Genomic DNA, 16,338 nt, shown 5'->3' with positions numbered 1-16,338 from the left:
AGATTTAAGAACTGGCTAGATGAGCAGAATGGTTGAAAACAATGAGTCAACGGTAAACACAAAGTTTTAAGCTTTGGATGACTCAAGGTTTAAATAAAAAGAAGGCATGGTGACCCAATACATATATTTATTATTCTAAAAATCTGTAGGTTCTCCGTGGAAATCAATATTTATGACTTTCTGGATCAAAATATCAACCAGTGCATTTTAAAAAGTATGCTAACACCAAATCTCTTCTCATGAGACTATCTTAATTCTATGTTAAAATGAAGTCCCTATGGATAATTAAAATTACAGATGATCACATTTACTACATTTATAAAATTCATTTCCAAGTATTGAATTTATGAGGGGAAAAAATTAAAGAAAAAACTAATCTCTTTTGAAGAAAAGATTAATCTCTTTTGATGTGGAAATAACTTAACCTCAGAGTCACACAGCTGCCTGTAGATGTCACGGAAGAACTTACTGATGAAATATTTTAAACTGTTTTCTCTTAGACGGTCACTTCATGAGTCCATTTCCAAATAATTAACTGCAATACTCCATCTCGTGCACTACATGGAATATATTTTAGTATCACATCCACAGTAAATTGTGAGCCCTTTAGCAATCTCTAGAGAACTATGGTTTCAGTGAGCTGGGGTGTGGCTTAAATGGTACAGTACCTGCCCAACAAGCACGAAAACCTTGAGTTTAAACCCCAGTACTGCAGAGAGACAGACAGACAGACAGAACTGTGATTTCACTTAGTGTGCTGAGGAACAAATTTTTTAAGATTCTAGATCACTCCTTTCATAGATGTGATGGGCCCAGGAAAGTGATACTGATATTCGGATAGGCTGTATTTCACTGTTATACTGATGTAACATTCCTGGACAAAATATGAAGATCACAGTTGTTCATAAAATCCTTTGCTTATGTCTCATAGACTGAAAAACACTCCTGCCAACTTTTTGATGATCCTTCAAGGCAACATTTCAAATATAATATCCTCCTCGGGACACTGAACAGTATTTCAGTTATAACTGACTGGTCACCATTTGGGTCAAATCCCAGAACAAAATATTTTTAAAAATAAAATTGTTTGTGAAATATCACCTACAGACTTATTTAGACATAGCCAAAATGTCTAATTATGTCTGGTCACCAGTTTATAAGATAAAATATAAAATGTTGTTGATTAGCCTAGAACAGCAACATAAAAAATTTTAGATGCAAGGCAAAGTAAATGATATTCTGAAATATACTGCAAAAAATAACTGAGGTCACTGGGGAAATGAGTCACTTAGAGTCATATTTTCCAGATATCTCAGTTAACCATTTCTGTTCTAGAACGGAATAAAATTCCCTCTAAAGCCTATCATCTGGTTCTTACCTTTTAAAAATATACATAAGGATGGGATTTTTTCTTTTCTTAATAAGTAAAGTAATTGTTTTGAAGATTATCCACTCTGCTGAAGATGATCTCTGGAGACAGAGATCAGGAGGATCAAGATTCAAGGCCAGCCCAGGCAAACAGTTCAGAAGACACTATCATGAAAATACACAGCACAAAAAAGGGCTGGTGGAGTAGTTCAAGTGGTAGAGCCCCTGCCCAGCAAGCCTGTAGACCTAAGTTTAAATTCCAGTACTGCCACTAAAAAAAAAAAAAAAAGATGTGGCAATAAATGCAAATTTATATATTGGTTTTGTTCAATAACAAACTTTCCATAAAAATATGATGAAATATAGGTAAACTACATAATATCCTGTGCCGCTACTTCTCAATAAAATTAAATAGTGAACTAGATCCTGATGCTGACTTCTTCCAAGTGCTTTCCTTGTCTTTAGGGAAATAAATAAAGAAATAAAGTCAACCTTGCCTCCCATTACCATCAATGACATTCAACTCATCCCTAGATTTCAAAACTGTACCCAGCTTCAAGACCTAAACACTTGTCCCCTGGCACTTAAAAAGAGTACATCTCACTAGACTCCAAAACCATGTGAGAGCATGAATGAAGACTTAGCCCACAGAGCTGTTTCATTTTACAAAACATAGAAAGAATATCACAATGTACCTGTTAAATGGGGAATCAGTATTAATTTCTCCAAGTCCTACCTCATCTTTCATTTTGAAAAGAATGTCATCCCTAGGCAACACCATTAAGAAGATTCAAAGGCCCATATAGTGTCAATAGATTAATTTTTCCATAACTTCTATAATTTTTTTTTCTGTTTTTTATTTTTTTGCAGTACTAGGTTTGAATTCAGGGCCTACACCTTGAGCCACTCCATCAGCCCTTTTTTTGAGATAGGGTCTCATGAACTATTTGCTCAGGGTTGGCTTCAAAATGTAATCTTCCTGATCGCTGCCTTCTGAGTAGGTAGGATTACAGGCATGAGCCACCAGTACCTGGCTAATATTTCACTTTTTGAAAAACCTTGTTCAGAAGTTAACTCAGACAGAAAAAGGACAAATATTCCAGATAACAACAATACCTCTTCCTCAGATGGAATTCTATTAATTTCTCCCCCAAAAACTGTACATAGCAATGGCTTAATGAATGTTAGCTACTATAATTGAAAAAATATGTATTATCGGCTGTAAGAGTAGCTCAAGTGATAGAGCACCTACCTAGCAAGCATGAGGCCCTGAGTTCAAACCCCAGTACCAAAAAAACCACAAAAAACCTGTATTAGGTGTTCACTTATTTCTAGGCACTATTCTAAACAGAAACAAATTTTCTTACTCTTTTTCTGTGCTTTGGTTTTTGCTTCTTTGAATGGGATCTCATTAACTGCCTAGACTAGGATCAAACTCCTGAGCTGAAGTGAGTCTCTGAAACTCCAGATGTACACCACGATGCTCAGCATTATATTTATCAAAAAACCTAATCTGTATCTCAAATCAAGTATAAGTCCCAGGGAAGAATAATATATATTTTTGCATAATGTTAAGCTGGGCATGGTGGCACAAATCTGCAATCCCAGCACTTGGGAGGTAGAGTCAGGCAGAAATATCAAGAGTTCAAGGCCAGACCGGGCTCAAGGTTATTCTGGGCTATACAATGAGATCGTCTTAAAAGAAAAACACACACACACACACACACACACACACACACACACACACACACACACAATATTTAAGCCCTAGTAGTCTATAATTTTCTTGCTTGTTTCACATTCTAACATTACCTAAATTCTTTTTTTTATTTTTTACAGTACTGGGGCTTGAACTAAGGGCCACTTACTTTACCACCTGAGCCATGCCAAAATCGTGAAAGAATATAATGACTTGGTACAAACAACATAAATAGTAGAATCATTATAATGAATGAATAATGTTTTCCTTACTTTCTCTTTTTGAGTCATATGTAGATGCTCATTTAATCTAAAATTAGCATGTGCTTATGTATTTCTGTCTTAAAATAAAAACAAAAATTGGATTGGTTGAAATTGGAAGTTTCAACCAATCACCTAGCTTAGTGACATTACTGTAAAAGAACAGTATAGTAGAGCAGGGACACTATAGCCTGGCCTAACATGTTAATACCCAGATCAACCCTTGGGGTAAGCAGACCCCACAAAGGTCCAGGAGCTTCTTGCAATTCCACATGCACACACTTGAGATTTATTTTATGCCTCCATGAATAGGCTCTTGAAATCAAGTATAGATCACTGCTTCACCACAGAAAGAGGCCAACCCCCACTCCTCAGCCTCTTGTACATCAGCACACACATACACACTCATTCTACACTCTGGGGATGTGAAAGAAGCAGGGCTTTGGAATCACACACCACTAACATCAAATCCTATCTCTGTTACTCCAAAAGTCAATACCAAGTCCAGTGCATTTGTGTTCAGGTATTCATTTGCTACAAGAGAATCTGTTTTTGTCTGGCAATTTTGCCCAAGAAAAATCATTCCAAAAAAGCAAAGGGACACTGCAAACCAAGTGGCAAAGTACTTAAGACTCCCTTCTCCAAGAAACATGTTTCCCCAGAAAACATGAGAGGGATCTACAACAAAGGCAGCAGGAGGCACTGACATACATGTTTGGCTTATAATTATTGGACAAATTTTTCACTAACATTTTAGGTACTTTTCTGCTTAATATTGTATATCACCAAAAACTATACAAAAATACAAAACTGCCTCCCCACCTAGCAATGTCATCCTTAGTAAAATGTATTTTCTATCAAATTAAAAAAACGAAGCATTTTTCAGCCAAGCATGTTGGTACATGCCTTTAATCCCAGCAATTTAAGAGGCAGAGATTGGAGGATCATAGTTGAAGATTAGGTGGGACAAAAAGTTACCAAGGCCCCATCTCAACAAATAAGCTGGGCAATGGTGATACACATCCATAATCCCAGCTACCCAGAAAAGGTAGGAGGATCAAGATCTAAGATCTGCCCTGGGCAAAAACATGAACTGCGCTACCTGAAAAAAGAAAAAAATGTGGGGGTGGGACTGAGGTTTGAACTCAGGGCTTGAGTCTGCAAAGCAGGCACTCTACCACTTCAGCCACACCTCCATTCCATTTTGCAATGATTATTTTGGAGATGGGGGTCTCATGAACTATTTGCCTGGGCTAGCCTCAAACCTCAATCCTCCCAATTTCAGCCTTCCAAGTAGTTAAGATTACAGGCGTGAGCCACCAGCACCTGGCCTGAAAAATAATTTTAAAAAACAAAAAAGGACTTGGGGCATGGCTCAAGTAGTACAGCATTTCCTCACAAGTGTGAGGCCCTGAGTTTAAACCTCAGAACCACCAAAAAAAAAGTCTGAGGCTATACCTCAGTGGGAAAGCATGGTTTCAACCTCCGGTAATATAAAAATCAAAAACAAAAAAGCCTTTCTTCTTGTTCTCATTGGAACATAGGATAAATAATTTCTTATTCTGTGTATAATTTAGCACAGCTTAGTAGACCTCAAGTTACTTAGGCCTTTAATAAAAGGGGGGAAGGGTTACATTTGCTTCCAATGAAGCTTCCTTAGATTAGAAAACAAAGAAAATATTTAAATACCTGTAAGTAATTTGTGATAAAATCATAGTAAATTGTATAAATAAAAAGAGACTTTTTTAAAACTCAAAAAGACCAAAAGGAAATCAATATGCTAACAGCCTAATAATTTATATTTCACATCCAGAAAAAAAGAAAAAGAAACAATTTCAAACAAAAGTCATAACTACCTTTTAAAAATAAACTAAAAAGGAATGTCTCGGTCAAGATATGAGAATGTGATGAGAACTGCATCAAACAAAAACCTGCTGTATACCTTGATCAATACAGTTTTCAGCAAGAGCAAAAAGTTGAGGTGAGCGTTCCTCGAGCAATTGCTGGTGAATAGTCACACATCTCAAAATCCACCATGGCAAGCTCTAGAAAACAAAACAGACAAGCTGAAAGTAAAGAACACTTTGGAAAGTAATTTTTATACTTATTGAGACTAATTTTTAGAATGCTGCTACATTCATGAGATTTACCATCAATAAGCTTATCCAGCACTGCAGTTTTTTTTTTTTTTTTTTCATTTTTCTTTTATTATTCATATGTGCATACAAGGCTTGGTTTATTTCTCCCCCCTGCCCCCACCCCCTCCCTTACCACCCAATCCACCCCCTCCCGCTCCCCCCCTCAATACCCAGCAGAAACTATTTTGCCCTTATCTCTAATTTTGTTGTAGAGAGAGTATAAGCAATAATAGGAAGGAACAAGGGGTTTTGCTGGTTGAGATAAGGATAGCTATACAGGGCATTGACTCACATTGATTTCCTGTGCATGGGTGTTACCTTCTAGGTTAATTCTTTTTAATCTAACCTTTTCTCTAGTTCCTGGTCCCCTTTTCCTATTGGCCTCAGTTGCTTTTAAGGTATCTGCTTTAGTTTCTCTGCATTAAGGGCAACAAATGCTAGCTAGTTTTTTAGGTGTCTTACCTATCCTCACCCCTCCCTTGTGTGCTCTCGCTTTTATCATGTGCTCATAGTCCAATCCCCTTGTTGTGTTTGCCCTTGATCTAATGTCCACATATGAGGGAGAACATACGATTTTTGGTCTTTTGAGCCAGGCTAACCTCACTCAGAATGATGTTCTCCAATTCCATCCATTTACCAGCGAATGATAACATTTCGTTCTTCTTCATGGCTGCATAAAATTCCATTGTGTATAGATACCACATTTTCTTAATCCATTCGTCAGTGCTGGGGCATCTTGGCTGTTTCCGTAACTTGGCTATTGTGAATAGTGCCGCAATAAACATGGATGTGCAGGTGCCTCTGGAGTAACAGTCTTTTGGGTATATCCCCAAGAGTGGTATTGCTGGATCAAATGGTAGATCGATGTCCAGCTTTTTAAGTAGCCTCCAAATTTTTTTCCAGAGTGGTTGTACTAGTCTACATTCCCACCAACAGTGTAAGAGGGTTCCTTTTTCCCCGCATCCTCGCCAACACCTGTTGGTGGTGGTGTTGCTGATGATGGCTATTCTAACAGGGGTGAGGTAGAATCTTAGTGTGGTTTTAATTTGCATTTCCTTTATTGCTAGAGATGGTGAGCATTTTTTCATGTGTTTTCTGGCCATTTGAATTTCTTCTTTTGAGAAAGTTCTGTTTAGTTCACCTGCCCATTTCTTTATTGGTTCATTAGTTTTGGGAGAATTTAGTTTTTTAAGTTCCCTGTATATTCTGGTTATCAGTCCTTTGTCTGATGTATAGTTGGCAAATATTTTCTCCCACTCTGTGGGTGTTCTCTTCAGTTTAGAGACCATTTCTTTTGATGAACAGAAGCTTTTTAGTTTTATGAGGTCCCATTTATCTATGCTATCTCTTAGTTGCTGTGCTGCTGGGGTTTCATTGAGAAAGTTCTTACCTATACCTACTAACTCCAGAGTATTTCCTACTCTTTCTTGTATCAACTTAAGAGTTTGGGGTCTGATATTAAGATCCTTGATCCATTTTGAGTTAATCTTGGTATAGGGTGATGTACATGGATCTAGTTTCAGTTTTTTGCAGACTGCTAACCAGTTTTCCCAGCAGTTTTTGTTGAAGAGGCTGCTATTTCTCCATCGTATATTTTTAGCTCCTTTGTCAAAGATAAGTTGCTTATAGTTGTGTGGCTTCATATCTGGATCCTCTATTCTGTTCCACTGGTCTTCATGTCTGTTTTTGTGCCAGTACCATGCTGTTTTTATTATTATTGCTTTGTAATATAGTTTGAAGTCAGGTATTGTGATACCTCCTGCATTGTTCTTTTGACTGAGTATTGCCTTGGCTATTCGTGGCCTCTTGTGTTTCCATATAAATTTAACAGTAGATTTTTCAATCTCTTTGATGAATGTCATTGGAATTTTGATGGGAATTGCATTAAACATGTAGATTACTTTTGGGAGTATAGACATTTTTACTATGTTGATTCTACCAATCCATGAGCATGGGAGATCTCTCCACTTTCTATAGTCTTCCTCAATCTCTTTCTTCAGAAGTGTATAGTTTTCCTTGTAGAGGTCTTTCACATCTTTTGTTAGGTTTACACCTAGGTATTTGATTTTTTTTGAGGCTATTGTAAATGGAATTGTTTTCATACATTCTTTTTCCGTTTGCTCATTGTTAGTGTATAGAAATGCTAATGATTTTTCTATGTTGATTTTATATCCTGCTACCTTGCTATAGCTATTGATGATGTCTAGAAGCTTCTGAGTAGAGTTTTTTGGGTCTTTAAGGTATAGGATCATGTCGTCTGCAAATAGGGATATTTTGACAGTTTCTTTACCTATTTGTATTCCTTTTATTCCTTCTTCTAGCCTAATTGCTCTGGCTAGGAATTCCAGTACTATGTTGAATAGGAGTGGAGATAGTGGGCATCCTTGTCTGGTTCCTGATTTTAGAGGGAATGGTTTTAATTTTTCTCCATTAAGTATAATGCTGGCTGTAGGTTTGTCATATATAGCTTTTATAATGTTGAGGAACTTTCCTTCTATTCCTAGTTTTCTTAGAGCTTTTATCATGAAATGATGTTGGATCTTATCAAAGGCTTTTTCTGCATCTATTGAGATGATCAAGTGGTTTTTGTCTTTGCTTCTGTTAATGTGGTTTATTACGTTTATTGATTTTCGTATGTTGAACCACCCCTGCATCCCTGGGATGAAGCCTACCTGGTCGTGGTGAATAATCTTTTTGATGTGTTGCTGAATTCGATTTGCCATTATTTTGTTGAGGATTTTTGCATCAATGTTCATTAAGGAGATTGGCCTATAGTTCTCCTTTTTGGAGGTGTCTTTGCCTGGTTTTGGGATAAGTGTAATAGTGGCTTCATAAAATGTGTTTGGCAGTTTTCCTTCCCTTTCTATTTCATGGAACAGTTTAAGGAGGGTTGGTATCAGTTCTTCTTTAAAGGTCTGATAGAATTCAGCAGAGAATCCATCAGGTCCTGGACTTTTCTTTTTGGGGAGACTCTTGATTGCTGCTTCAATTTCATTTTGTGTTATAGGTCTATTCAGGTGATTAATTTCCTCTTGGTTCAGTTTTGGATGATCATATGTATCTAGAAATCTGTCCATTTCTTTTAGATTTTCAAATTTATTTGAATATAGGTTCTCAAAGTAGTCTCTGATGATTTCCTGGACTTCCATGGTGTTGTTGTTATCTCCCCTTTTGCATTCCTGATTCTACTAATTTGGGTTTTTTCTCTCCTCATTTTAGTCAGGTTTGCCAGGGGTCTATCGATCTTGTTTATTTTTTCAAAGAACCAACTTTTTGTTTCATTAATTCTTTGTATGGTTTTTTTGGTTTCTATTTCGTTGATTTCAGCTCTTATTTTTATTATTTCTCTCCTTCTATTTGTTTTGGGATTTGCTTGTTCTTGCTTTTCTAGGAGTTTGAGATGTATCATTAGGTCATTGATTTGGGATCTTTCAATCTTTTTAATATATGCACTCATGGCTATAAACTTTCCTCTCAAGACTGCCTTAGCTGTGTCCCATAGGTTCCGGTAGGTTGTGTTTTCATTTTCATTGACTTCTAGGAACTTTTTAATTTCCTCTTTTATTGCATCGATGATCCATTCTTCATTAAGTAATGAGTTATTTAGTTTCCAGCTGTTTGCATGTTTTTTGTCTTTACTTTTGTTGTTGAGTTCTACTTTTACTGCATTGTGGTCAGATAGTATGCATGGTATTATTTCTATTTTCTTATATTTGCTGAGGCTTGCTTTGTGCCCTAGGATATGATCTATTTTGGAGAAGGTTCCATGGGCTGCTGAGAAGAATGTATGTTGTGTAGAGGTTGGATGAAATGTTCTGTAGACATCTACTAGGTCCACTTGATCTATTGCATATTTTAGATCTTGGATTTCTTTATTGAGTTTTTGTTTGGATGACCTATCTATTGATGATAATGGAGTGTTAAAGTCTCCCACAACCACTGTGTTGGCATTTATATATGCTTTTAGGTCTTTCAGGGTATGTTTGATGAAATTGGGTGCGTTGACATTGGGTGCGTACAGATTGATGATTATTATTTCCTTTTGGTCTATTTCCCCTTTTATTAGTATGGAATGTCCTTCTTTATCTCGTTTGATCAATGTAGGTTTGAAGTCTACTTTGTCAGAGATAAGTATTGCTACTCCTGCTTGTTTTCGGGGGCCATTGGCTTGGTAAATCTTCTTCCAGCCTTTCATCCTAAGCATATGCTTATTTCTGTCGGTGAGATGAGTCTCCTGTAAGCAACAAATTGTTGGATCTTCTTTTTTAATCCATTTTGTCAAACGGTGTCTTTTGATGGGTGAATTAAGTCCATTAACATTAAGTGTTAGTACTGATAGGTATGTGGTGATTCCTGCCATTTAGTTATCTTAGTTGTTTGAAGGTTTGATTGTGTGTACCTAACTTGATGTTACTCTCTACTGTCTTGCTTTTTCTTATCCTGTGGTTTGGTGCTGCCTGCCTTTTCATGGTTAAGTTGGGTGTCACTTTCTGTGTGCAGGATCCCTTGCAGAATCTTTTGTAATGGTGGCTTTGTGGTCACATATTGTTTTAGTTTCTGCTTATCATGGAAGACTTTTATTGCTCCATCTATTTTGAATGATAGCTTTGCTGGGTAGAGTATCCTGGGGTTGAAGTTATTTTCATTCAGTGCCCGGAAGATCTCACCCCACGCTCTTCTTGCTTTTAATGTTTCTGTTGAGAAGTCTGCTGTGATTTTGATGGGTTTACCTTTGTATGTTACTTGTTTTTTCTCTCTTGCAGCCTTCAATATTCTTTCCTTAGTTTCTGAACTTGTTGTTTTAATGATGACATGTCGTGGAGTAGTTCTATTTTGATCTGGTCTGTTTGGTGTCCTGGAGGCCTCTTGCATTTGTATGGGAATATCTTTCTCTAGATTTGGGAAATTTTCCGTTATTATTTTGTTGAATATATTACGCATTCCCTTCGCTTGCACCTCTTCTCCTTCTTCGATGCCCATGATTCTCAAGTTTGGTCTTTTGATGGAGTCGGTGAGTTCTTGCATTTTCTTTTCACAGGTCTTGAGTTGTTTAATTAGTAGTTCTTCAGTTTTTCCTTTAATTACCATTTCATCTTCAAGTTCTGAGATTCTGTCTTCTGTTTGTTCTATTCTGCTGGATTGGCCTTCCGTTTTGTTTTGCAGTTCTGTTTCGTTCTTTTTTCTGAGGTTTTCCATATCCTGGCTGTTTTCTTCTTTATTGTTGTCTATTTTTGTCCTGAGTTCATTTATCCATTTATTCATTGTGTTCTCTCTTTCATTTTGGTGTTTATACAGTGCTTCTATGGTTTCCTTTATTTCTTCTTTTGCTTTTTCAAATTCTCTATTTTTATTGTCTTGGAATTTCTTGAGTGTCTCCTGTACATTTTGGTTGACCCTATCCAGTATCATCTCTATAAAATTCTCATTGAGTACTTGTAGTATGTCTTCTTTTAAATTATTCTTGTAGGCTTCATTGGGTCCTTTGGCATAGTTTATCTTCATTTTGTTGGAGTCTGGCTCTGAGTTTCTGTTCTCTTCATTCCCCTCTGGTTCCTGTACTAATTTTTTGCTGTGGGGAAACTGGTTTCCTTGTTTTTTCTGTCTTCCCGTCATTGTCCTTGGTGTTGTTACTGTCCCTGTACTGTGTGTAATTAAGTATTTTCTAGCTTGTAATAATAACAATGGTAATATTGAGAATGGAAGAGTGAGCTGAGATGGAAAGCAAGACGTTAAAGAAAAGGGGAAAACAAATATACAGACAAGAGGGAGAAAGCAGAACAAGGTATCAGACAAGAGAGTTTCAAAGGTATAAACAGGGAGTGTTAGTGTACTAATCGACAGTAAGCTGAACAGACAATAGAGTGACAGAGAGAGGATTGAAAATCAAAGATAAAAAAATAAAAAATAAGTATATGAAAGTAATATCTATTTATAAAAATGAATTAAAATAAAATGGAAAATAGAAAATTAAAAAAAACAAAAAAAACCAAAAAACCAAAAAACTTCCAAGTTTATATGCAATGCAATTTCAGTCTTAATAATTTGGATGTCCGTCTCAATCTCCAGTCCTGGAGTTGGTGCCTCAGATGTTGTTCTGTAGTTGTCTCATCAAAGGGGATGCATAAAGTAGAACAAAACTACACTCACACACACACAGAAGAAAAAAAAAAAAGCCCCACCAAGTGTCCCCAGTTCAAATGCAATACAGTTTCAGTAAGTTTTTCGGCTTGCAGGTGTAATTCGGTTGTTCTCTCATCAAAGGTAGGGAGAAAAAGAAAAAAAAGCGTCTGGAGGCAGTTCTGAGAGTGGTATCTGCAACTGTGGCTTGCCTGCCTGCTGCTCTCAGCCTGTAGCTGGTGGCGTTATTTATGCAGATCTCTGGGGTGAGCTTAGCACTCACCTGGTCCCACAGGCTTTGTTTGCTCAGAGTTCTCCTGTGCGGGGGAGGGGGGCCTCTGCTACAGGCTTTTACCTTTCCAAGCACTGGGAAAGGCGACACTGCCCCGCGTTGTCAGGCCTGCGTGTTTATTTACAGTTCACGTGGGAAGTGGGTCTTCCCTCCTCTCACAAGCGTCCCCGCTCCTGGTTGCTGGGCGCGCCCCGCTCCCGCCAGAGCCTCTCCGGCCCGCCCGGCTCGTTTATTTACAGTCCCGGGAAGGAGTCCCTTCCCCCAATCTTCAGCGCTCCGGGCGCCCCACCCTCTTTCCAGCGTGTCTTAACTGTTCTTATCGCTTAGTACTCAGTTTCTCTTTTTTTCCCGGGTGGAGGTCAGTCTGTCCAGGGGGCTATGCTGCTCTGGCCCAGGCTTGTCTGTGGGGGAACCGCGGTACCGCGAAGCTCACCTGGTCCGCGTCTTCCCAAGCCGTATGGGCGCCGGCCACTGGCGGCCCGGGGGCCTCCTCGGTTCTCCGTTTAACGTGAAGTGGAGATTCTCTGCGCCGGCTCTAGCCGCCATCTTGGAATTCTCCTGCAGTTTTCAATCCTACCAAAATCCACTTTGTCTTCCATATCCATTCTCTCAAAGGCTGTATTTTTTCCCTTTTTAGCCCCTTTTAGACTGCCCATCTTCTCCTTTAAAATGCCTGTTGCAAGCATCCTGCTCTGCCATCGCACTCTCTCACTACCATATCCCAAGTACCATCATCTCCCAGGAGCCTCCCACAAGAGTCCCACACACCCACACTGGGGCTGAATTCACCCTCGCTTGAACTTGCAGCACATTAACCCACTTCCCTTTGTGAGCACATTCCACTGTATCTGTGGTAAGTCATCCCTGGGCTTCAATGCCAGTCCCCATCTAAACAATGAGATGAGAAAGTCTTACTCATCTCTGTACCCGCCTCAAAACAATGTATTTTACACAAACGGCCTAATAAGAAATACCTTAGATTCAGATATCCTTCAAAACTGGGAAGATCCCTTCTATATCTTTGGGAAACCTCTTTCATGATATCTTCTGTACTAGTGGGGCACACGTTGATCTCTCACCTCTCTCAACCTCTATGCTAGAAGTTGGCACCACATTGGCCAGCTCTGGTTTTTCAAATGTCTAACTCTACCTGGATCATATATTTTTGAGGGTAGAGACTACACTTTACACATTGGCTTGACTAATGTACAAGCTGAGCAATTCATGGCTTTTTCTTTTGTTCTCTGATGCTTGTTCTTACTTGACCAATACATCCTCATTAGAAAAAAAAAAAAAAAGAACAAGAAATTATAACAAGCTAGTATAGAAGCATATGCAGTGAAGAGTGAAAAATCTCTGGCAAGGCTTCTGTTCTAGGCTGTCCTCTGTGCGTGTGCATGTCTTTATGTGTATATTTGTGCAGGCCATAACAGGCATCTTTGCTAGGCTCATAGAGTCTGAAATACGAGCATGTGCTGAATCGCTGCCTTGAGTTGCATGACAGGAAGGCATAAGAAACTAATTTTCCTCTTTAAACAGCAAAACCTACTGATAAGAGACCAGACCTGATTATCAAAAGCATTGCTTTACTTGAACTTAATGTCTCAAGGGGCCCCCTTCTCAACTGCTACAATAATGATGCAACCACAAATGAGTTTTGAACCTGATAAAATCCTTCCTAATTATTACTTCAACCCATTTAAGGAAATTACGATTATCTAATAGAGAGGAAGTCTCAAAAAACTTTTAACTTAGTTCCCTGAAGTATTGCCTTGTTTTCCTTCTCTTTCTATCATAAAGGCTAGTGGCGTCAGTCTACATTTCTATTATCTGTCCCTATTGGCTGTCAGCAACGAGTGAGTCAGGTTTGGCAGTTTTTTCCTCCCTTTTCAAGACATGGGAATTTAGATGCCTCTAGTCAAAAAGATTGCCCTTTTGAGAAAACATATGAAATACGATGCTGAACTCTTATAAAAGTCAAATCTTTAAATTTTAACTCTTAAGCCAAAATCTGTATATGGGAGAGGAGAATATGAAACAAATACAGAAATCACAGTCTATTCCTTTACCAGAAACTGTAAGTACCTTACATTGCCCAGAGTTGCTTATCAGAAAAACTAAGGCATTAATAAAAAAGGAAAGTTGAATCCTTTTTCTTTTTCTTTTGTGGGACTGGGTTTGAACCCAGGGCTTCACACTTGCAAAGCAGGTGCTCTGTTGCTTCAGCCACACCCCCAGTCCATTTTGCTCTGGTTATTTTGGAGATGGGGTCTCCCAAACTATTGCCTGGGCTGGCCTCAAACCATGATCCTCCCGATCTCAGTCTCCCAAGTAGCTAGTATTACAGGCTTGAGCCACAGATGCCCAGCTGAAGCCTTTACTTTTGGACACTCTCAAACCTGTCTCCTGATTACAGAACTGTCTGAGTAAGAATTCCTCTGGTTAAGAACCTCCCAGAGGGCAGTGATCAGTAGTGTACTCAAAAGGCACCCAATAATGTGTGCGATCTGACAATCTTACACCTTGATGACTTTCTTTAGAACACAGTAATAATCTATAAGACCGTTCAATACAGATCAAATTGGAAAAAAATTTATTTACTCAAGTTACTGTCACTATAAGCCTCACCCCTCCTAGGACACACTGAAACCCATCTATTAAAATACTGCGCTGTAGACGAGTGTGGTAGTATACATCTGTAATCCTAGCGTTCAGGAGGCTGAGATTAGAGGATCATGAGTTTTTCAAGTTTGAGGCCAGCACGGGCTACATAGCAAGACCCTGTCTCTGTCTCTCTCTATCTGTCTCTTTCCCTTTCTGAGACATGGTCTTGCTAAGAATCTCACAGATCCTTTCCTTGTCTTACCTGGATAGCTGTCAGCTTATGTCTTAGATTCACTAGGATAATGCGAGAAATCAACAGCAGAATAGGCTTCGAAGTCAGGCTGTAGACTGATTCACCATCTAGAATAAGCAGGCTCAGAACAACTGCATCTAGTCCTTTGACCTGAAAAAGTTTATAGGTTAAAATGATAGAACTAAACAAAATATTCATCTTTATATGTCTTATAAAAACACAAAAAGTTCTAGTTAATTCAATTTTGAAATAAGAACTCTAATCTATGACAATTAACACCACACACAATCAGAGTATTACAAATGTCCTTAGAGAACTACAAATCCATCCTACCCTAACAAATGGTCACTCATGTTCTCTAACTTTAGAGAAGCAAGAAACTCAGCCATAAAGCAAAAACTCTGAAAGATTAACCAGTGCAGACGTGTGCACCAGCAGTTCCAGCTATATGGGAGGTGGAGGCTGAGGCAGGAGGATCACTTGAGCTCACAAGTTCAAAGCCAACCTGAGCAACAGAGCAAGACCCTGTCTCAAAAAAAAAAAAAAAAGAATTAAAGAGGGGGCTGGTGGAGTGGCTCAAGTGCTAAGAGTGCCTGCCTAGCAAGCTTGAGGCCCTGAGTTCAATCCTCAGTACCTCAAAAAAAAAAAAAAGAGAGGGAGGGAGAGGGAGAAAGTGAGAGAGAACAGGGAACTCAAGAAAATGCTAGCATTGAAGAAATGACTTCACAGATTTACCTTCAACAAAATACCAGTAACACGCACCCCCTATGTGAAGGGATTTATATTAAATACCTATTTTTCACTTATGCTTCACTAACTGGCAAAGATCAATACAAAGCATGTCTCTACTCCACAAGTTCCATCAAGCCAAACCATCAATCAGGTCTCACACATCTAATACTGAGCAGAGGGATCACAGGTTCAAGGCCAGATGGGGCTATATAACAAGACCTTGCCTCAAAAACACTAAAACCAAAACAACTGAGTAGGCATACAACTATAGTCTAGAGTGAATAGCTGTCTCCAAAAATAAGATGCCTTTGAAAAATCTATTTCTCTGTTGAAAGAGATTTTTCCACCATGAACAAAGTATCTGTGTTGAGCTGGGAGGCATGGCTCAAGTGAAAGAGTACCCTGCCTAGCAAGCAAAAGGCCCTGAATTCAAACCCTGGCACTATATTAAAAAAATTTTTTTAAAAACTTTCAATTAAGACACCTTCTTGGAGCTACCGGCTTACAGGTTCTGCTACTTTTCTCTAGCTGTAGCCTTTCCTTTCTCTCTAACAAATCCTACTTTATAAAAAAAGAAAAAGAAACCTTCTTGAAGTTACTACAGCTGCCTCCATTTTAGAAGGGAAGAAATAGATCCATAAAAGTTAAGCTAGGTGTGGTGGAATACACCAGTGGTCCCAACCTCATAGGAGGCTGAGGCAGTACGGTGTCTTAAGACTAGGAGTTCAAGACCAGCCTGAGTAACATAGAGACCCCATTTCAAACAAAATGAAGGCCAGGTCTTCCAAATCTCAAAGCACTGCCCCACACTACCTTATCTCTCATCCTCTTTCCCCTGGCCCTCAGCAAGGCCAGGGCTATGCTAGGCATTAAAA

At 38.6% G+C, this 16,338-nt stretch overlaps 1 protein-coding gene across 2 annotated transcripts in view; it reads right to left on the bottom strand.

The window, feature by feature from the left end:
- Positions 1-16,338, bottom strand: part of Ttc27 (tetratricopeptide repeat domain 27) — a 188,517-nt gene that overhangs the window by 160,952 nt on the left and 11,227 nt on the right. For both annotated transcript variants that reach the window (XM_074049473.1, XM_074049472.1), the window contains exons 4-5: positions 14,741-14,881; positions 5,270-5,372 (exon numbers count right to left, since the gene is read on the bottom strand). In XM_074049473.1, coding sequence (XP_073905574.1) covers positions 5,270-5,372; positions 14,741-14,881 — 244 coding nt within the window. The remainder of the gene's footprint in view (positions 1-5,269; positions 5,373-14,740; positions 14,882-16,338) is intronic.

Source organism: Castor canadensis, chromosome 12, assembly GCF_047511655.1.
Source record: "Castor canadensis chromosome 12, mCasCan1.hap1v2, whole genome shotgun sequence".
NCBI lineage: Eukaryota > Metazoa > Chordata > Mammalia > Rodentia > Castoridae > Castor > Castor canadensis.
This window is presented reverse-complemented; position numbering and strand designations above follow the sequence as displayed.